Source organism: Peromyscus leucopus, chromosome 14 (assembly GCF_004664715.2).
Source record: "Peromyscus leucopus breed LL Stock chromosome 14, UCI_PerLeu_2.1, whole genome shotgun sequence".
NCBI lineage: Eukaryota > Metazoa > Chordata > Mammalia > Rodentia > Cricetidae > Peromyscus > Peromyscus leucopus.
The window spans coordinates 24,167,151-24,190,268 of NC_051075.1; the positions used below are offsets into that span (position 1 = coordinate 24,167,151).

Below are 23,118 nucleotides of genomic sequence, written 5' to 3' on the forward strand. Positions count from 1 at the left end.
GTTCCAGGACAGGTGCAAAGCTACACAGAGAAACCCTGTCTCGAAAAACCAAAAAAAAAAAAAAAAACAAGTTCTAGCCAGGTGGTGGTGGTGGCGGCGGCGGCGGCGGCGGTGCACGCCTTTTTTCCCAGCACTTGGGAGGCAGAGCCAGGTGGATCTTTGTGAGTTCGAGGCCAGCCTGGTCTACAGAGCGAGATCCAGGAAAGGCCCAAAGCTACACAGAGAAACCCTCTCTCGAAAAATCAAAATTAAAAAAAAAAAAAAAAAGTTCTAGCCCCTCAGGAGATGTGAAACCAGCAGATGGGGTCGAAGCAGCCCATGGCAGGAACAGGAAAACTAAGGCAATCACCAAGTAAGAACCCAGCTCAGCAGGCGTCATCTGAAGGAATAGCTTTCATGCGCAGAGATGGTGTGATTGATAATGATCCCTTTGTGACTCTGTGGTCAGGAATGGAAAGAGAGCTAAGCGAGACACTTTCCACGAAAACAAAGATGGTTTGATGATTTTAAACTGTTGTTCCCTGTTTGTAGTTTGCGGCTGTTTGTGACTGTACAAATGGCACCCCACCCCACCCCAAGACAGCAAAGCGGTTCTGAGATTTACAATTCAAAAAGAACTACGGGCCAGGCATGTGATGGACACTTGTAATCCTAGCACTGGGGTGGAGGAGTCCCAGGTTGAGGCTTCTTGGACTTGAGTCTCAAAACTTAAAAACCAAATCAGAAAACCGTCCCCCTACCCACCCTGAATTTTGGGATGCCTCCATCATCAGGAAGAATTTATTGAACACTTACTTTGTATTGTATCAGAGGTATACAAGACAACATTTATTCTCAATTAGTCCGGGGCAAGATTTATAAACCGCGGAAATAGAAGTCTTGAAAACTATTTATTTATTTTTGTTTTAAAAACATTTCTTTTCACTTTATGTGTGTGGGTGTTTTGCCTGCACATATGTCTGTGTACTACGTCTGTGCCCGGTGCTGGTGGAGGCCAGAAGTGAGCGCTGGGTTCTCAGAACTGGAGCTGCATGTATGTGTGGGCTGCAGATGGGTGATGAGAATTGAACGGAGGCCCCTGGAAGAGCAGCCAGAGCTTCCGACTCCCTGGTTCCAGGAAACAAGCTCTTGTATTGTTTTCTACACCCTTAAGTCAAAAGAAGGAGGAAATTAAAAAAAAAAGTCAGTGGGAGATAGTGGCATACACCCATAATTTCAGAAATAAAAGAGAATAATCCCCCCACAGTCTCCTTGGGGAACCTTCATTTCTATGTTCATGAATTCATTCATTATTTTCAATAAAATTTTTTAGTACTTACTATGTGCTAAGCATGTGAAGTATTCTTTCTATTACTCTCTGCCACCTTTATTTATAATCTTCGAGACAGGGTATCACTAAGCAGTCTTGACTAGTCTGGATTTCACCATGTAGACCAGGCTGGTCCCAGATTCACAGAGGTCTTCCTGCTTGTGCCTCTGGTGTGCTGGATTAAAGCTGTGAACTATCAGGGCTGGAGGGATGGCTCAGCGGTTAAGAGCATTGGCTGTTCTTCCAGAGGTCATGAGTTCAATTCCCAGCAACCACATGGTGGCTCACAACCATCTGTAATGAGATCTTGTGCCCTCTTCTGACCTGCAAGCATTCATGAAGGCAGAACACTGTATACATAATAAATAAATAAATCTTAAAAAAAAAAAAAAGCTGTGAACTATCATGCCTCGCCTTTTCAGCCTTCTGTGTTTGACAAATTTTGTTTGTTTGTTTGTTTGTTTTGGTACAGTGTGCTTATATTACTTTCATTAAAAAATTAAAAGTCAAAATGTTGCCATTGTGTATTGCTAGATGGTAAGGCTATAAATTTTCAATTTGCATGCTTGTCATTTCCTTATTAAACATATTTAAATAGAGATAAATACATGTCCAGGAGCTATGACTCTGAAAATTATGGGATAGAGTATCCGTTCTCTTCTAGAGCTATCTAACCCATGGCATGTGTTAGTTGGTAAGATGCTGAGGCCCAAACCCAGGGCTTCGTGGGTGCTTGGCAAGCACTCTACCAACCGAGTTATAGCTTAGACCCTAAAACAAAACTTTATGTTGAAAACACTTAGTTTGGGGGCTGGAGAGATGGCTCAGTGGTTAAGAGCACTGACTGTTCTTCCAGAGATCCTGAGTTCAATTCCCAGCACCCACATGGTGGCTCACAACCATCTGTAGTGAGATCTGGCGCCCTCTTCTGGACTGCAGGCATACATGCAGACAGAGCAATGTATGCATAATAAATAAATCTTAAAAAAAAAAAAGAAAGAAAACACTTAGGTCAATTGGTTACCAATATTTTATTTTATGGCAGTGGTGGGGCTGAGCCTAGCCTTGTCCACGGCAGGTGAGCGCTTTACCACAAACACCACTGCCAATCTTAAATATCACCTTACAAACTATTATCTGAATGAACAGTTACTGTAAAAGGTGATATGTAAATCAGGAAAACATTCTTTCTGTTAATATTTCAAATATGCTATTAGGGGGATGGGGAGATGGTTCAGTGTTTAAAAGCACTTACTGCTCTTCTAGAGGACCCCAATTCAGTTCCTAGCAGCCACATTGGGCAGCTCACAGCCATCTATCTATAACTCCAGCTCCAGGGGATCCCATATCCTATTCTGGCTTCTGAGGGCGCTGCATACACACTCTCACAAATAAATAAACCTTACAAATGCAATTACATGGACTGGAGAGATGGCTCAGCAGTTAAGAGCACTGGCTGCTCTCCCAGAGGTCCTGAGTTCAATCCTCAGCACCCACATGGCAGCTCAGAACTGTCTATAATTTTAGTCACATCTGATGCCCTCTTCTGGTGCGCAGACATACAGACAAAATGCATATACCTACAATATGTACATAATTTTTTAAATGCACTTATATCAGAACGTTAGAAGATAACATCTACTACCACTGCATATGGATTTTTATCTACAAGAATTATATCGCTATTCCTCTTTTTTTTTTTTTTTTTTTTGGTTTTTCGAGAGAGGGTTTCTCTGTGTAGCTTTGCACCTTTCCTGGAACTCACTTGGTAGCCCAGGCTGGCCTCGAATTCACAGAGATCCGCCTGGCTCTGCCTCCCGAGTGCTGGGATTAAAGGCGTGCGCCACCACCGCCCAGCCTATATCGCTATTCCTTAACGATGATATGAAGTGAATGTGCAGAGGTTTTTTTTTTTTTTTTTTTTTTTTTTTTTTTGTGTTGAATCAACCCAGGCAGTAAGACAAGAAATGTAACTGGAACATGCTGTTGCTAAATCTGTTTCCTGAGCCTTGGGACACCAAAGAAGGACGATTTTTGAGGCTCTATTTCACAAACAAAACAGATTGTAGGGTCTGCAAACGAGGGAGAGTAGGATGTCTCAGCAGCAGCAGCAGGAGGCTGCAGAAACACAAACTCACAGCTGCTACTACTAAGTGATTTACACATCAAAAACAAACAAACAAACAACAAAACAAAACAACAACAAAAAAACAAGACAGACCAGGCTGCGGTGGCACAGCACACCTTTAATCCCAGTACTCTGGAGGCAGAGCCAGGCTGATCTCTGTGAGTTCGAGGCCAGCCTGGGCTACAGAGTGAGCTCCAGGACAGGAACAAAAACTACACTGAGAAAGCCTGTCTCGAAAAACAAACAAAAGAAAAAAACAAAAACAAAAACAAAAAACTAAGACAGCTGTGTTAGTGCATGCTGAGGCAGGAGAATCACCAATTTGAGGCCATTCTGGGCACACAACAAATTCCAAAGAGAGATCATATTTTAAAAAGAAAAAAAAAAAACCTACATAGTTCTCCAAGACATGAAGACATGAATTTTTCAAGTAATTCAAAGCCAACATAGGCTTGTCTGACTCCAATACAACCCATTAAAAATGTATCTTCAGAACTTTTGCTAAAATGCTATTTTGCTTTTTCAATAAAGAAAACTTTGGAGTCAGTCACATCCCTAAATGTTTGACTCGTGACTATGGGAAGCCCAAAATAGGTGTGAAACAACTGAATGGTCTCAGGTGGGGCTCCAAGAGGGCCACTGAAATGGATTGCTGGGGGTAAGGCATTTATTAGAAGAGTTCTTATGCCATGGACAGACAGACAACATGACAGGGACCCTAGGAGAGTTTGGCTTCAGCACCAGAGACAGACAGACTGTATGGTGGGGTCATGTGGTGATATTGTGTTCCCCAGTATATTGTGCACCCTAATAAACTTATCTGGGGTCAGAGAACAGAACAGCCACTAGATATAGAGGCCAGAAAATGGTGGCACACACGCCTTTAATCCTAGCATTCAGGAGGCAGAGATCCATCTGGATCCCTGTGAGTTCAAAGCCACACTGGAAACAGCCAGGCATGGTGATTCATGCCTTTAATCCCAGGAAGTGATGGCAGGAAGCAGAAAGGTATATAAGGTGTGAAAACCAGGAACGAGAGCCTGGTTAAGCTTTTAGGCTTTTGAGCAGCAGTTCAGCTGAGATCCATTTAGATGAGGACACAGAGGTTTCCAGTCTGAGGAAACAAGATCAGCTGAGGAATTGGCGAGGTGAGGTTGGCTGTGGCTTGTTCTGTTTCTCTGATCTTTCAGTGTTCACTCCAATACCTGGCTCTAGGTTTGTTTTTATTAATAAGACCTTCTAAGATTCGTGCTACAGGGTCTCTGACGAGAGGAATCAAGAGCCCATGGGGCCAAAGGGGGACTTTCCACACACATGAGCACATACGTGTGTGGATGTGGGAGCAGGTTCTCTCCTTTCATGTGGGGATGTGGTGGCAAGCGCCGTTATCCACCCTACTGGCTTCATTTTAAGAGCACAATGAGAAACCAGGAATTTGGTTGTTCTCTACAAAAGGCCCTGTGGCTGCAGACAGCACCCCCCCCCCCACACCCACACACCTCACTGAACACAGAGAAGTCAGTCTGGTGCCTACCCAGAGCCTTCCCCCCTACTGACCGGTGTTCATGGGACTGGAAGACACTCAGCATGCTACTGAAGGAGACAGGTGAACACTGATCCAGCTGCAAACCTTCCCATCCAGACAGATGTGCTGGTGCAATGTGGCCCAAGCTTGTGGGGGTAACAACTGATTGGCTTTAAGGCCCACTCCACGAGATGGAACCCAGCCCCAACCCTGCCTGAGTAGTCAAAACCCTGAGGCTAGATAGTCCAGGGACCTAGGGTGACACCAAATACTAATGTTCGTTAAAGCAATGGTTCTCAACCTTCCTAACCTGCAACCCCTTAATACGGGTCCTCATGTTGTGGTGACCCCCAACCATACAGTTATTTTTGTTGCTATTTCATAACTGTGATTTTGCTGCTGCTATGAATCATAATGTAAATATCTGTGTTTTCTGATGCTCTTAGGTGACCCCAGTGAAAGGGTCATTCGACCCCCAAAGGGGGTCATGACTCACAGGTTGAGAACCACTGTGTTAAGGAACACAGCAATAAAATGACTCTTAATGACATTCTGTTCTGCTCCGAGCAGTGCCTTACTCAACCCTCATCAGAGAAGCTTCCTCCTGCAGTAGATGGGGACAGATACGGAGATCGGCAGCTGGACAGTCTGCAGGGAATGAGAGACATCGGAGCACTCAGTCCTAAATGAGATGTCTCCATCAGATCCCTCCCCCTGGCTCAGAGAACTCCACGGAAGAGGAGGCAGAAAGAGTGTCAGAGCCAGTGGGGGTGGAGGGCACCAAGGAAACACGGCCTTCTGAACAGCAAGGTACTCACTGGGTATGCAAACCACTCTTAAGGGCAGGCCCCACGTCCAGCGGTAGATGGCCTGCACAAAATGATCTCAATGGCGTTTTGGAGGTTCTTTGTTTCATAATGCTTTGTTGGTCCTTTATTTTTCCCCTTACAGGTCTTTTCTATATATATATATAAATATGATATATATGAGATATAGATATATATATATTATAAATATATGATATATATGCTATATATAAATGGTTTCCAGTTTTGTTTTTATGAGATTTCTGTGTGTGAGAATGTGTATGTCTCCATCTGTATGTGCTTCTTGTGCTTTTTATTTGAGTCTCTTTTTTTTGTCCTATTCCAGTTTGTTTTTGTTTTATTTTATTATTATTATTTTAGATGCCTGTTTGTTTTATAAGGAGATAGAAAAAGAAAGGCCATAGATGTGGATGGAAGAAGAGGAGGTGGAGCGGATCTGGGTGGAGCTCGGGGAGAGAAACCATAATAAGAATATATTGTATGAAAATATATTTCTAATAAAAGAAGCACAATTACTTTTTGAAGTTATAATAGAGCTGAGCATGGTGCCGCACACCTTTAATCCCAGCAGTTGGGAGGCAGAGGCAGGTGGCTCTCTCTGAGTTCGAGGCCAGCCTGGTCTACAGAGTGAGATCCAGGACAGCCACCAAAACTACACAGAGAAACCCTGTCTCAAAACACCAACCAACCAACCAACCAACCAAACAAACAAACAAACAAAAACTAAACTCTCACGAGAGAACCCCGATCAGCATTTGCCTGGGTAGAAGATAAGGGCAAGATGGATGACAGACACACAAGAGGAAACTTGGAAGGATGGAGATGAGCAGTTTTCACCATGGAAAGCTTTTAGTACCAAAGATCCATCATAATAAACATATTGTACTGTGGCCACGCCATGGTCATAAAGTCATTTCAGTAAAACCATGTACAACACCAACAGTAGATGCAGTACTAAGAACTAGTTAGAATTCCAAGTGTACATAGAGCCTTGTAAATATGTATTTGACCACAACCACCTCTTTTCTTGCAAGGAGTCATTTTGGAGACATATACTTTTGGTCTCATATAGCCCAGGCAGACTTTGAACCTCCTAGGTAGTGGAGGATGACCTTGAAGTTATCATTCTGCATCCACCTTCCAAGTGTAGGGCTATAAGTGGGTACCACCATAACCCACCCCTGATCCTTCAGTTTTGAATATAAATGTATACACTGGCCTCACTACTAATGTCAATATCCCCAGCAAACTCTTATTAAGTATGGAAAAAAGGCTAGCCTACCCCACTGGTTTTAGACCCCATGCCTTATTGACCTGGGGGCATCCTGCTTTGTCTCTTACATTTTGGTCAGCAAGTTTCACCTTGTTTCATGTGTACAATCATTCATAAAGTAAAATGTACACCTAGTGCTATAAATGGATGACAACCATGGATACGGTGGACATCCAGCCAGGTCCCCAGGGAACACAGAGAAGACCGTGGGGTTAGATTTCAGTTAGGGCTTTATGCCTACACACAATAGTGATAGTGCTAACAATCATCCTGGTTCCTGATGAACCTAGTGAAATCTGTGTAATTCTTAATATCTTCTATAGATATGAGATAGATCATCGAATCTACTCTGAGAAAAAAAGATAAAGAAATAATAGGATAAATAGGTAGATCATTGAATCTACACTGAAGAAAAGGGGAAGATATAAAAATGACAAAAGGTAGACTACTGAATGTATTATGAAAGAAAAAAGAATATGGATATGATAAGATAAAAAGGCAGATTATGGAATCTACTTTTAAAAAGGAACTACTTGTTTTAAATAAGATAAGTAATGAAAATGTTTTGGTCTGAGTTTATCAGATGTTACTGGACTGGACATTGTTAATATATATAATGGAAGTTTTATCTGAATCTGTCAAATGTTAATGGACTAGATATCATTAATGTAATTTTTGGCTGTATATACTGTATATACTTATTGGATAGTTTTTCTTGTATTAGTTATAAGCTTTCTTTAATTTTAGACAAAAAGAGAGGAAATGTGGTGATATTGTGTTCCCCAAAATATTGTGTACCTTAATAAACTTATCTGGGGTCAGAGAACAGAAAAGCCACTAGTTAGGCAGTGATAGCACACACCTTTAATCCTAGCATTCGAGATAGAAATCCCTCTGGATCTCTGTGAGTTCAAGGCCACATTGGAAAAAGCCAAGCATGGTGACACACGCCTTTAATCCCAGAAAGCCAGCCTTTAATCCCAGAGAGTGGTGGTAGAAAGCAGGAAGATATATAAGGCCTGAGGACCAGAAACTAGAAACATTTGGTTGGTTAAGCATTTGGCTGGTTAAGCTTCAGGCTTTCGAGCAGCAGTTGTCATGTAGCTAAGGATGGTCTTGAACTGGCAATCCTATCTCAGGCTCCCGAGTGCTGGGCTCACACAAGTGCCACCACCACACACCTCACATTAGGTTGGTACCCGTGATGTGAACGTTTGTACACGATTTCCACTTCTCCTGGCTGTGTTTCTAGGAGCGGAACTGCTAGGTCACACAGCAACTCTTCCTTCAGCACTGTGAGGAGCTGCCCGACTTTTCCAAACACCCAAACCACTTAGTGTTCTACCAGGAGAGTAGAATATTCCAGGGTAGGATGAGTCCAGAAGGACTCATCACACTACGTCCTGCTGCATGAAATCTAAATGGTCTTATAATGAAAACCCGGAGCCAGATATTGGGGTAAATGTTGAAAGATCAGAGGGACAAAGGAACAAGCCACCAGAGAGACTTCTCACCACTACCAAATCCTCAGGCTGAATGGAAGGAGAGATCCTGTCTCCACGAACCCTCTGACTGGAAGGAAGCCTCTGAGTCCTCAGCCGAAAAGGCTCTCTTGCCTGTCTCCTCACACCTTGTAAGTCCTTCTCTGTCCAGCCGTTCCACTTCCTTCCTAGTGCTGAGATTAAAGGTGTGTGCTTCCCAAATACTGGTAGCAAAGGTATGAGATCTCAAGTGCTGGGATTAAAGGTGTGTGCCACCACTGCCTGGCTTTGTTTCTCTCCTAGATTGAATCAATCTAATGTAGTCCAGGTGGCTTTGAACTCACAGAAATCCAGACAGCTCTCTGGCTCTGAGTGCTAGGGTTAAAGGTGTGTGCCACCACTGCCTGGCTTCTATGTTTAATCTAGTGGCTGGCTCTGTCCTCTGATCCTCAGGCAAGCTTTATTTGATACACAATATATTACCACAAAGTCCTTCTCAAGCTTCATCATGTACTAGAAACCAAGGGCCCTGCAGTGCCCGAGGCAGGCGGGTTTCCAGAGTTACTTGAGTAGTTTCTTTCTGGGAGCAGACAGACTGGGTGAGTGTATTTTCTAAGTCTGTGCTCCATTCAAGGGCCCTGCAGTGCCCGAGGCAGGCGGGTTTCCAGAATGCCTCACGTAGCTTCTTTCTGGGGGCGGACGGACTGGGTTAGGTATTTCCTGAGTCTGTGCTCTGTCTGCAGACAGAAAGCACAGCTCTATTTGCACCTTGCAGTTCGCCCTAAATAAAAATGTCTGCTTGGCAAAGAGAAATAAACGAAGAGGGAGTCTAAATGCTCAGCCAGTGTTTCAGATTGATGGCTTATCGCAAGGACTTGTCTTTTCCTTTTTTCTTTAGTTGCTTTTGAAAAGCTCAAGTGTTATTCCAGGGCATATGAGGAGGATTGCGAGTTCGAGGGTCTCCTGGTCTACACAAGGAGACCCTGTCTTAAATAAGGTGGGGGAGGTAGGAGATAAAGGAAAGCACAGGGAAGAACCTCAGGCGGTTTTAACTTGACGTTCGAACCAAGTGTCCACACAGTACTGGGGGCTCTGTCTAGAAGGGAGTCCTACATTAGGCTCTTCAGACAAAGCTGTCTAAAGAAGTCTTCCCGTCAGAGACACAGTGGGATCTGCCTTCTCCTTCACACGAGGGAAGCCACTCTCGGACTTCCTGGAGGTCACTTGGAGGTGGCATGTAATAGTCGGGTGGTGGTGGTGGTGGTGGTGGTGGTGGTGGTGCACGCCTTTAATCCCAGCACTCGGGAAGCAGAGGCAAGAGGATCTCTGTGAGTTTGAGGCCAGCCTGGTCTACAGAGTGAGATCCAGGACAATCAGAGCTACACAGAGAAACCCTGTCTCAAAAACCAAAACCACCACCACCAACAAACTAGTGGAGGTGGCATGTAAAATAAACAAGTACACTTATGTCTGTAACAGAATAAAAGGGCAAACAAAACATTTCAGATAAATATTTAATTATCTAATTACAGTTTACTTATATCCATGTACAACTGGTGTATATGGATAGTCATATGCAACTATTTACAGGCACATAATCATACATATAAAACTTGAAATGAATACACAAAGCAGATGGGTTAACACCACACTAGAGATGCTGCTTCAGTGCTAGAGAACCTTATATAAGTGAATTTGTTCCAGAGCTTCTCTGTCCATGTCCCTTTCTGGGTACACATTGAGGTCCAGTGGTATCTCTTCCACCCAGGAGGACAGCTGCACATTAATCTATGAGAAAAATAGCATAAACAATATGAAAATTCCAGAACGATCCTATTATTTGGAATTTCACAGTATCACCCTAAGTTACACAACAGGTTTTTTTTTAAAGGAATTAATTTTATTTTATATTTATTAATGTTTGCATGCATATACATGTACCATGTCTGTGCCTGGTCCCCAAAAAGGCCACAAGAAGGTGTCAGATTCCCTGAAACTGGAGTTACAGACAGTTGTGAGCTGCCACATGGGTGCTGGGATCTGAATCCAGGTCCTCTGCAGGCAGTTAACTGCTCTTAACTGCTGAACCGTCTCTCCAGCCCCCCACACCACAGGATTTTTATTACCATGAACGGTATATAGTACCACACGGATAATCTTTGTTGTTCTCAATTTGTGGGTTTGGAGATTTATTTTACTCTGATTTTGGAACTTGAAAAAATTTTTTAAAAAGATTTTTTTTTTAAATAAAATGTTTTTAGATTTATTTATTTTATGTCTATGAGTGTCTTGCTTGTGTGTAGACTGTGCATCACCTATGTGTGCCTGGTGCCCATGGGGTTCAGAAAGGGGATTATCCTGGAACTGGAGCTCTGAATGGTTGTGAGCCACCATGTGGGTGCTGGGAACTGAACCCAGCTCCTCAGCAAGAACAGTAAGTGCTGTCAACAGCTGAGCCACCTCTCCAGCCCCTAGAATAATTCTTTGAATGTAAGTAGTGTAGTAGTGATCATAAGGTTCAAACAATCAAAGATGGAAGCAGTAGGAACACATGGAAAGCTGTTCTCCCTCCTCCCACAGCACCGGTGGGGAGCAATCTCTCTCCACGACCTGCGTCAGCTGCACCCCAAACCCTCGACACTCTGGAGCCCCGACCGCACACATCTCTGTCAGGGAGTTTTCTGTTTAAACAAGGTCAGCCGCTGTCACACACGCACACGTGGATATTCAGGACAAACCTCCGGAGTCAGTTTTCTCCACCACGTGGAAGCTGGGGATTGGACCAGGTGGCCAGGCCTCAGCAGCAAGGGCTGTTACCTGCCGAGCCATCGCACTGGCCTCAAAGCTGTTTTCTTAAGTAAGAAAGCACCAAAGTCATCAGTTTATGAATAAGATCTATTTTATGAACTTTTAATTTTTTGGACAGGCTGGCCTCCAGCCAACTTTCAATCTTCATGCCTCAGCCTCCCACGTGCTGGGATTACAGTCTTGTACCAATGTCTACAATTTTCATGCCTCAGCCTTCCACATCCTGGGATTATATAGACTTGCACCAATGTCCACCATCTTCATGCCTCAGTCTCCCACGTACTGGGACTATAGACTTGCACCAATATGTTTAACTTTTAAAAAATTTTAACAAATCATTGTATTTATTTTTTGTATGCATGTCGACTCATGTATCGGGTACACGCCATCTCTCTAGACCTCATGTGTTGGTTTTCTGAGACCAGAGTTTTTGATATAGGCTAGGACAGCCTTGTGGTCATTCATGAACTTCCTCATCGATGCCTCCGGATTGCTGGAATTACAGGTGTCAATGGCTGTTTGGGCAGATTCATGTGCACAGTCAATGAAGCCGATATTTGGGGGACTGGGGAGATGTTTCTGCAGTTAGGAGCAAGTACTGCTCTTGCAGAGGACTCAGATTTGGTTCCCAGCACCCACACGGTGGCTCACAACCATTCCTAAGTCCAGTTCCAGGGATCTGATGCTCTTTTATGACCAATATGGGCACCAAGCAAACCTGTGGTGCACACATATATATACGCAGGCAAAGCAGTTATACACACAAATAAATCTCTAAAAAGCTGTTATTTGGTAAGTGAAAAAAAATCACTAAATTGGCTCATAAATATAAATATTATAAACGAGAAATTTAGAAAGAATTTTTTTTCTTTTTTTTTTTTTTGGAAACAGGGTCTGGCTGGGCTGGAACTCACTATGTAGATCAGATTGGCTTTAAACTCAGACGTTCTCCTGCTTCTGCCTCCTAAGTGCTGGGATTAAAGGCATGTGCCATTGTGCCTGACTGACAATGTATTTTAAAAGGATGTTTCTATGAGAAAACTATGATAGATCACATTACTGACGGGCAGGCTCTCACAGGGAGGAAATGAAGCTGGCAAATCAGGATTACTGTCTTTCTTTACACATTTCTCGATGACTTCCTATGCTGTAACAAGCAGAATTAGGGCAGGAGAGATGGTTCCGGGTTCAAGCACGCCTGCTGCACACTCATGAGGACCAGAGTTCAGATCCCAGTGATTCTAGATTATCTGGGACTGACTATTAATATCCACCGTCACATTGAAGTAGACCAGCCTGGGTGACAGATTTCTTTGCTCACTTGGTAGCCCAGGCTGGCCTTGAACTCACAGAGATCCGCCTGGCTCTGCCTCCCGAGTGCTGGGATTAAAGGCGTGCGCCACCAACGCCCGGCTGGGCGACAGATTTCAAATTGACCTGGGAAATCAAGCTGCACGAAGAACACAGTCTTCCACTCTACTGGAAATCCTTGGACAACTTTGACCCCACGGCAGCTCCTTTATTTTGTATGAGAATCAATATGCAGCCTGACTGACCTAAAAATGCACTCATCATCCATTCCTTCTGTTCTAAAGATCAGTATTATGATTTGGGCACTCATTTTTCCAGTTTAGTTTTGGAGAAGGGGGTTCTGTTGCCCAGGTTGGTCTCATTCAGTGGGTTCATGTGATCTTCCTGTCTCAGCCTCCCATGTGGCTGGGTTCCCCTTCCCCTTCAGCTATGATGTGGGGGTTAGTGTCTTACTGACATTCACTAGTGTTCATTAACCTACAACTATGACCTCACAGCTATTAAAAACTGTGTAGAGAAATAAGGGAATCTATATCCGGATATGAATTGCATTTCAATGTTTTGAGGGCAGAAAAATAAACCACAAAGTAGAAATGTAGCAACACTGTCTTGCTATTTCTAGAATGTTATAACAGTTACCAGAAAAAAAGCCAAGTTTTGACAAGAAAAAGGTTGGAAGGCTGGTGATCTATGGATCAGTACAGTGCTTACCTAGCATGCAGTAGCCCTAGGGATTTTCTGCTTGTTTGTATTTTTCAAGACAGGGGTTTTCTTTCTATAGACCAGGCTGGCCTCGAACTCAGAGACCCATCTGCCTAGCTAAGGAGTCCTAGTTCTACTTTCCACCACAACCAAAACTGACCAAAAGCAATCAACAGAAGGAACAGTGGTTACGTACCTCAAGGCCTACGAGAGAATCTTGGAGACTCGGTACTGTCACTAATAGTGACCCTTGTTTCCTTACATTTTGGATGATGTAGTTCCAGGCCCTAGAACACATTAGAAATTGATACAATCAAACAACAGGAAGATAATATTACATATTAGTCAGAAGAGATGGCTCTCTCGTTCAATGTCTCATCTTTTTCTCTTATGCTGGGGAGAGAAAGAGAGCCTCAAGCATGCTGAGCAGTCTACTCTGCCTCTAAGTTACAGCCCCAACCAAGTGTGGTGGAACACGCCTGGAGTCCTAGCACTGAGGAAACCCCCCCCCCCCCAGCCTGGAGAACACAGGGACCTTCAGGGCACCAGCCTTGGCTACAAAGTTAAACACCATCTCAACAAAACAACAACGAAAAACAAAACCCTGGGTATAGTCTTTAACATACAATCCAGCAACTGTACACTTGGCTATTTACACAAAGAAGCTGAAAACGTGTATTTACAAAAAAAAAAAAAAAAGATCTGTACATGGATATTTACTGTAGTTTTATTCATAATTGCCCACCCTGGAAGCAACCAAGATGTCCTTCCAGGGGAATGGATAAATTGTGATATATCAAGACAACTGCATATTGTTCAGCACTAAAGAAAATGTGTGCTCAAGTCACGGACACAGAGGAACCTCAAATGCCTATTGCTCGAGAAAGAACCTGGAAGGGCTATGGATTGTACGTGTCTAATTACCTCGTGCTGGAAACCAAAAGCTACGGTGAAAGGATGGGTGGCTGCCAAGGGCTCGGAGGCTGGAGGACAGGACGAAGGGCTGAGCAGGGGATTTTTAGGGCCATGAACTATTGTCCATGTTTTAAGGCTGAGTGTGTGTCATACACAGGTATACACATACACAGGCTGTACCACACCAAGAGTGAATCTACTGTGGACTGGGGACTTCGGGCGTACCAAAGATCCATCATAATAAACATACTGTTCTGATGGGAAGAAAGATAATGGCAGATTCTGTAGGTGCGGGGGTAGAGCGTACAGGAAATCTTTATCTTTTTACACTTTTGCTGAGAACTCAAAACTTCACTAAGAAAAGCAAAGCAAAAACCTGACATGTTAGCTTTTACTCGACACTGGATTTTTTTTCTGAATAAGGATGACAAAAGAAAATGCAGACAGTATCTAGAAATCTAGATGGGCAAAATGTTTACCCACAGGAAACAGAACTATAGCAACACAGTAGAAATTGGCAAATTTTCCAGTTCCTGAGGGGTGTTGGCCGAGTTACGAGGTTAGAGTTCTGAGATTAACAAGATGGGGATGTGGGCTATTGGAAAGTTTCTGAATAAGGAGAAACGGAGTTTTCAGAGTCACACAAGTCAAGCGGGACCAGCGTCAAAGCTTTGTAGTTCCTCTATGAGGCACCTGAGAATCAGTCCTTCGGATGGAAGCCAGGGCTCAGGTTGCTAGGGACTGAGGGAGATGAAGAGTCCTGGGAAAGCAGAGGGCACAGAAGCCAGGAACCGAAAATGACTGCAGATGTGTGGAGTACATCTCTTCAAACTCACACCAAGAGCGAAACCAGACCTCATTTGGCTGTCTGTAGTATTTTGGGGTGGAATTCCACTATCACAAGGCACCTGCAAGGTTTGGTGGGACCAGTCAGTTCTAAAGAATAACGAAATGGAACCTGCTGATGCATTTCAGAGTGCAGTGTGCCTCTGACCAGTTCTGTTTAACTCTCAGGGTTAATAAGCACCGGACGCCTACACTATGTATGACCTTGACAGTTCCCCACACCAGTGGGGGGCGCCAGTGAAACAATACAGGGGAACACAGCCCAGGCAGTGAGATGGGGGAGGTGGGTGGGTAGTGGTGTCTATCATTTGCACTTATTTTTGGTTGAGGCTATGGCTAGTAGGTTTCCTAAGTTTCAGAAACTATTTACAAGACAAACAGGGTTCTTTTATCCTGGATGGGTATAATATCACATAGCAACATTCAATAATAAATGCCACTATTTTAGCTAGGGCTATTTTTTTTTTTTTATTGTGATGTGATTCCTAAAAATGATGTATAATACAAGACTAAAGAACTATATTAGTACGATCTTTTTTAGTATGATTTTTTTCGTTTATCTGAGACAAGTCTCTCAGAGCTCAGGATGCCCTCAACTAGCTATTTAGCTGACTTCACTGCCAGAGTACTGCAGAAGAGCTGCATCTTCGTACGGCTTGGGTCCCAGAACCCTGACTAGGGGCAGCGAGGGGATGAAGTAAGGAGACACATAGACTCGTGTACAGGAAGGCGGGCTGGGTGGGCGGTGCTCTCGGACAGGGAAGTCGCAGCCCCTGAAGCTCAGTGTTTATTACAGACACTTGAACGGGATATCGCGTGCAGCTGAGCAAGGAGCCAGGCTTCTGGCGCACAGCTGACAAGGAAGCAGGCTGAGCTAATCTCACGAGGAGCCGTCAGTCTCTGCAGGGGAGCGGTCTCCAGGCGGTAAACATCCAGGGGGAGAAAGCTATGGTGGTCATTTCCTACACACTACTAACATCTGCACAGGGAGGAGAGGAAGGCTTTGCACACACCAATAAATAAATAAATACATGTAAACTTTAAAAAAAGAATAAATACATTTTACAAAAATCAGGTTTTTCAAAATTGTGCATTTTAATGTTTCCTTATTAAAATAAGTTGATATCATGTATGAAACGGTCAAAGAATAAGTAAAAATTATTAAAAAAAAAACAAGTTGAGTTTTAAAGTCAGCATGAAAACATTTCCACCTCACTAGTCCCTTTTCACACCTTGCTGGATATTATTTTAATAACAGACTTCTTGCTTCAGTAAATAACATACCTGGCCTGTTCAGCCTCAGTAAGAAAATATTCGAAGACATTGTTCATCACAATGACATCGGCACTTTGCAGAAGGGGGCCTTGGGTGCAGATGTCTGCATGAAGCACCTGCAGAAGGATGAGCTCATGTAAGACAGGGAGAACACCGCATCCCGCAACCACATGGGAGATGCCTCAACTGCATCCCGCAGCCACGTGGGAGATGCCTCAACCGCATCCCGCAGCCACGTGGGAGATGCCTCAACTGCATCCCGCAGCCACGTGGGAGATGCCTCAACCGCATCCCGTAGCTGCGTGAGAGATGCCTAATGGCTCAGGACGCTGTGCAGAGCACAGACAGTTCTTAGTATCTAGTAAACCCGGAAGCTTGTAAAGAAGATCTGCTTTGAATGGAATTATTTGTTTTGTTACAATTGTGTCCCCCTGATTCATAATTATTTTCTTTTAACCGAATTCAGAGATTTTTCCATTATAATTACACTGTTGGGTACACAGTCAAAGGCTCTGGGTGGGACTATGGCTCTGCCCAACTAGATTTGTATTCTCAGGTAAGGAGTGTTTCATAGTGATTATCAGTCCTTATTACACAATATAAAAATTGAAAGGTAGCTACGAAAACAAAAACAAACCAAAACCCTCCAGGGGCTGGAATGATGGCTCAATGGTGAAGAACATTTACTGCTCCTGAAGAGAACTAGGGTCTGGTTCCCAGCACCCACATGGTGGCTAACCACCTGCTGTAACTCCAATCTCGGGGAACCGATTCCTTCTTCTGATCTCTGTGGTCACCAGGCACCACATACGAAGTACAGACACACATACAGGCAAAACACTCAGACACGTAAAATAGTAAATTTTTAAAAAGTCATATACCTCAAAACCTTAAGCCATAATTAAGGCTTTGCCGACCACAGGTGCGGTAACAAGGAAACACACTTATTTGCTCTGGAGCAAAACAAAGATTTTACTTTAAAAGGAAGAGAAAAGCCTTTCCCTTGCGTTATGTGAGTTATTGTCAAAGAAGTACTCAAGCCTTACAAATACATGATATGTAAGGTGTTGTGTGGTCCGGTTTGAAAAAACATTCTTTGTTTCTTAAATAATAAACATTCTACAAAAGTTTTAATTCATTTGGCCTAGAACCTTTGAGCACAGCTTTGACAATCTTCAGTAGAGAGAGCCAGTTAGGAGGGTGAGGCTCTTGTCACAAACAAGTCAGTTAATTTCAGACATTATAAACACGTAGCTTAGCTACGCAACAGATATGTAAAGCAATCAGTTGATTTCTTTTCATCCTCTCTCTCTCTCTTTTTTTTAAAGATTTATGCCGGGCGGTGGTGGCGCATGCCTTTAATCCCAGCACTCGGGAGGCAGAGGCAGGTAGATCTCTGAGTTCGAGGCCAGCCTGAGCTACCAAGTGAGTTCCAGGAAAGGCACAAAGCTACACAGAGAAACCCTGTCTCGAAAAACCAAGAAAAAAAAAAAAAAAAAAAAGAAAAAGAAAAAAAAAAAAAGATTTATTTATTTATTATGTATACAGCATGTATGACTGCAGGCCAGAAGAGGGCACCAGATCTCATTACGGATGGTTGTGAGCCACCATGTGGTTGCTGGGAATTGAACTCAGGTCCTCTGGAAGAGCAGTCAGTGCTCTTAACCTCTGAGCCATCTCTCCAGCCCTCATCCTCTCTTCTTATCCTTAGTTCCTCCCTTTTCTTTCCCATCTATCTTTACTTTTTAAGTTTTTCTTCCCCCATTCTTCTACAATGATCTAGTCAGAAAGAAGACCCAGAAGGATCAATTAATCATGGGAGCCAAAAGAAACGCTCTCGGGGCTCCAGGAGAACCCTAAGGGATGCTCGGGGCAGACTCTGGACCGCTGGCAGCACAGAAGCCATTCGATAACCAAACTCAACCAGTACTTAGCGGCTCCCTCTTGTCTGCGAGCTACTGTGCAGGGAGACAAACCAGGTTAGAGGAGACGCGGCCTCTGTGCCCAAGTGTGGCATGCTATAGTAATGTGAGGGAAAAAGTCAGCTGATGCGACTCCCCAGTGCAGCAAAGGGATGGATGAGCCAAGAGCAATGACAGGAAAGAGGGAAGGTTTAGTGCCGGCCTGGAGGAAGGGAACGGGAGAGTGTAAAACAACAGACTCTGTAGGTCAAGACATGGTACACACATGGTACACACACATACATGCAGGCAAAACAGACTGAAAAACAAAACAAAACAAAAAACAAACAAAAACCTAAAAGCAAAGAATGAGCCTGAAAGGGCAGATGGGTGTCAACAGGCGCTATCAAAAATAGTTACAGGAACTGGTTTCGGTGGTTTTAAGACCCTTCAATACAGTTTTTATCTACAGCTTCAAGGAGGGAGATGGTTAAGATTTCCAAAAGTCGTAAGGTGGCATGGAAGGCTTTAATTTAGGAGTTAGGGATGTTAGTGTGTTTGTCCCACAGAAGGCCCTGGGCTTTTTTTATTTTTTTTATTTTTCGAAACAGGATTTCTCTGTATAGCTTTGCGCCTTTCCTGGATCTCGCTCTGTAGACCAGGCTGGCCTGGAACTCACAAAGATCCACCTGCCTCTGCCTCCTGAGTGCTGAAATTAAAGGCGTGCGCCACCACCGCCCGGCTGCCCTGGGCTTTTTTTTTCCTCACTGAATAAAAAGAAAAATCAAATTTTTTTTATCATAAAGTTACTGATGGTGGCCACAGAAGCTACAACATGAGAGTGGGCCAGCCTGGTCTACAAAGTGAGTTCCAGGAAAGGCGCAAAGCTACAAAGAGAAACCCTGTCTTGAAAAACCAAAAAAACCAAACCAAACCAAAACAACAACAAAAAACAAAAAAAGCACATGAGAGTATATCGGAATATTTGGAAAGTGATAGACATTTCATAAAAATATAAACATTTTATATACCTTTATTGCTGTATTTAAAAACAAAAGCAAGAACTTGATTATCTGTTTATTACCTGATTCTTTAGAGGTCAGAATTTTTAAAGGAAGATTTATTTATTTTTGCTTTATGTGTATGGGTGTTTTGCCTGCATGTCTGCATGTACCACATGCATGCAGTGCCTGTGGAATTTAGTAGAGGGTGTCAGAAACTACTGAGTTGGGGGAGTTACAGACAACTCTTAGCTGCTGCTATCTGGGTGCTGGGAATCGAACCTGGGTCCCCTGCAGTGCTCTGAACACTAAGCTATCTCTCCAGCTCCCAATGAATTCTCGATTTTTAAATCTCAATTTCAACTGAACAGATATTCTTGTTAGCTATGTGATTATTAAATAAGAGCAGACTGAGGTCAGTCTGGTCTACACAGTAAGTTCTAAGCCAGCCAGGGCTGAAAAAAAAAAAAACAAGAAAACTCATGAATTGATCTTTTGCAGTTCCAAGGACCGAATCCAGGTTTTGTACATGGAAGGCAAGAACTCTACCCCTGAGCATTACCCCCACTCCCATGAATTCTATTAATATCTATAATTACTAATATTCTAATAATATCTGTTACTACTAGACAATGAATTCACTCTGATCACTTATCCCTATATTTCTAAGATGAGAGTAGGAAAAGAAGTTAGGTGAGGGAACAAAATAATTACCTTTATAAAAAAGGCGAAGGTTTGATCTTAATCTTTACAAATTTTATTTATTGCTATTTATGCATATATGTGTGTGCCTCCTTATTCGTATGTAAACCATGTGTGTACAGATGCCTGTGGGGACCAGAAGAGCGTGCTGGATCACATGCAGCTGACATTACAAGCAACTGTGAACACTGGATGTAGGCTATGGGAACCCTTGGGTCCTCTTCAAGAGCAGCAAGTGCTCTTAACCGCTGGGCCGTCTCTCCAATCCCCTCATCTTTAACTCACTGAGTCTGTCAATGTTTAAGGACAGTAACTTAATACCAGAGATTGTTAATATTCCCTGTATTGCCATGAGAAGAACCTTATCGAAATTTCAAAGATAACTGCATTAAACAGACCCCCTCCAAAAAACCAAAACCCCTCCAAGTCTTCTGTCTTATTTTTCTTCTCATAGGAAAAACAGGAAACCTGTCCTAGCCTAACACAGACATCCTTCCCTAATAACCACGATCCTGTGACATTTACAATATCTCCCCGTTTATAAGAAGATAAATAATCGTGAGCAGCACAAGCCCTTTCATTTTCAGTTAATAAAATGCACTGGCAGCCACCCTCTGGAGCGTTACAGTTCTGTTACCCAAGCTATGTCTGATACAGAGAAAGAGAAGGAAAAAACTAACAAAACTGCAGGTCAACTCACCCAGTTTCTCCACAACAGCAGCAATAGGTTAGAACATGGAAGCAGTTAGGGAAGAGTCCTTTAAGGTAACAGAGAACATACTGTAAGGGTACCTTTATTCTGTCCCCGAACTGGTATTTTTTAATGATCATTTCCTGCAACTGGCAGAATTCTCCATTCAGTTCTACTCCGCAGAGCTGTGCCGCTGAGCTGTAGAGATAGCCCTAAAACAGGAAGACAGGCGTGGTGTAAACCAGTTAGCTTTCAAGTAGAGGTTTATAGCTGCTTGAATTAAAAGCTCAAACTGTCACAAAACTCACAACGTTCAGAACTTTACTCATCAAGGTCTTGATTGGAGTCTGTTAATTCCTATCAGTTAGCTACATTTTTAAAGACTACTCTCTAAACGTTCCTGATAGCCTGGGCATTCAGCAGAGTTGGAAATGATGAAAAACGACCACATTCCTAACCTCTGTAGGGTCTATTCGGCCTTGGTCATTTCTGGGGAAGCGATACCATGGCAGAGAAGATAGAGTTGACCTGTAGGGAATGCACTGACGAGCACACCCCACTTCTAACTAGGAAGGAAGGTGACTGACAACTCAGTTAACAAGGACGTGGAGAACTGCTGGGGATGGGACCTGGGGATGTCACTCTGTTGCAGTGACAAAAATAATATGGAAGGAAAGGTCAGCTAACTTGACTAATTGATTTGAGACAGGACTCATGTAGCCCAGGTTGGCTCTGAACGTTCAGCTTCTGATGCCAAGATCAGAGACATGCCTATGAACACACGCACCAAGTTTAACTCTAGAGCTCCATCATAGACATTTACAGTATGTTTCAAAGTACAGATGTCAATATTAAGAAATGTGGTATAGCTTCAACCACTGACTATGGAGAAAAGAGTCAATCCATTTACCTTATCAACACTGACACTGTACACGCAGAGTCACAATTATTGGACAGTACACTTCTGCATATTTTCCTTCCCTCCCTCTGTTCTTTCTTCTTCTGTGTGTATGTGCGTGTGTGTTGTACATGTAAGTGAATACACAGGCGTGTGTGCTCATGAACACAGGAGGAAGCCAGAAGACGCTCTTTAAAGACAAGCTTGTGGGGCTGCAGAGATGGCTCAGAGGCTAAGAGCACTGGCTGCTCTTCCAGAGGTCCTGAGTTCAATTCCCAGCACCCACATGGTGGCTCACAACCACCTGTAATGAGATCTGGTGCCCTCTTCTGGCCTGCAGGCATACATGCTGTATACATAATAAATAAATCTTTAAAAAAGAAAAGAAAAGCTAGTGGGCGAGGTGGGCAGAGCGGCTGCACCTGTAACCCTGGCACTCAGGAGGCTGAGGCCGAGCACCATTTCAAGGCCAGCCTGATGATTCGGCAAGACTCTGCCTCAGACCCAACCCAAGCCAACCCCAAACAGGAGCCATGGTAACAAAAGCCATCAAACTGTGTATCATCTATTTACAGAGTGAAAGTTTAAATCAGGCATTAAAGGGTTAGTTTCTGTCTAAAGCGGGCAGCAATGCCAGGGAGTGACGGCAGGAGTCACATACCGCTGTGGCCACACCTTCCTCTAACTTAAGAACGTTAGAAGTACCCATGATTTGAATTTATATCGACACACATAATATTTCTTTCTTTCTTCTTCTTCTTTTTTTTTTTTGGCCTTTTGAGATGGTTTCTCTGTGTAACCTTGGCTATCCTAGAACTCGGTCTGTAGATTATCAGGCTGGCCTTGAACTCAGAGATCTGCCTGCCTCTGCCTCTGCTTCCCACTGGCTGAAGTGATATTTTAGAAACAAAAGTAGTGTGCACATTTTGGGTCACAGAAAATCGGATACGATGTATTCTTGGACACTGGCCAGTGTAAACATTTAAAGATAGGGAACCAGATATCCAGAATCATTAAGTGACTTGCTATGACCACACAAAGGTTTCTTGGGCCAAGTAATTTTTTTTTTTTAACGATTTTATTTTATTTTTAACTATATGTATGTTGCAGGAGGTGGGGAGGGGGATATGCATGTGTGTGCAGGTATCTGTGGAGTCCAAATCCAGAAGAGGGCATCAGATCTCCTGGAGCTAGAGTTACAGGTGGTTGTGAGCTTCCTGACCTGAGTACTGGGAATTGAACTCAGGTCCTCTGCAAGAACACTAATAAGCGCTCTTAACCACTGAGCCACCTCTCCAGCCATAATTTGTTACTTTTATGGGTTCTTATCAAAGCTCAGTATACTACTTTATTTTAATATAGCACAAAGAAAAAGAAACCAGGCATGGAGACAAGCCTGTAATCACAGTGCTTAGTGGGCTGAGGCAGGAGGATCAGGAGTTCAGGGTTATCCTCACCTACATAGTTAAGTGTGAGGCCAGCCTGGGTCACATGAAAAGCAACCCCCAAATCCCCACCCCAAAAC

The 23,118-nt window shown here is 43.4% G+C and overlaps 1 protein-coding gene across 1 annotated transcript in view; it reads right to left on the reverse strand.

Moving 5' to 3' along the window:
* Positions 1 to 10,043: 10,043 nt before the first annotated feature.
* LOC114693375 overlaps positions 10,044 to 23,118 on the reverse strand; it is a 35,691-nt gene continuing 22,616 nt past the window's right edge. The window contains exons 5-8 of the mRNA XM_028869720.2: positions 20,797 to 20,907; positions 16,410 to 16,516; positions 13,561 to 13,651; positions 10,044 to 10,331 (exon numbers count right to left, since the gene is read on the reverse strand). Of these exons, the coding sequence (XP_028725553.1) occupies positions 10,215 to 10,331; positions 13,561 to 13,651; positions 16,410 to 16,516; positions 20,797 to 20,907 (426 nt within the window). The 3' untranslated portion in view covers positions 10,044 to 10,214. The remainder of the gene's footprint in view (positions 10,332 to 13,560; positions 13,652 to 16,409; positions 16,517 to 20,796; positions 20,908 to 23,118) is intronic.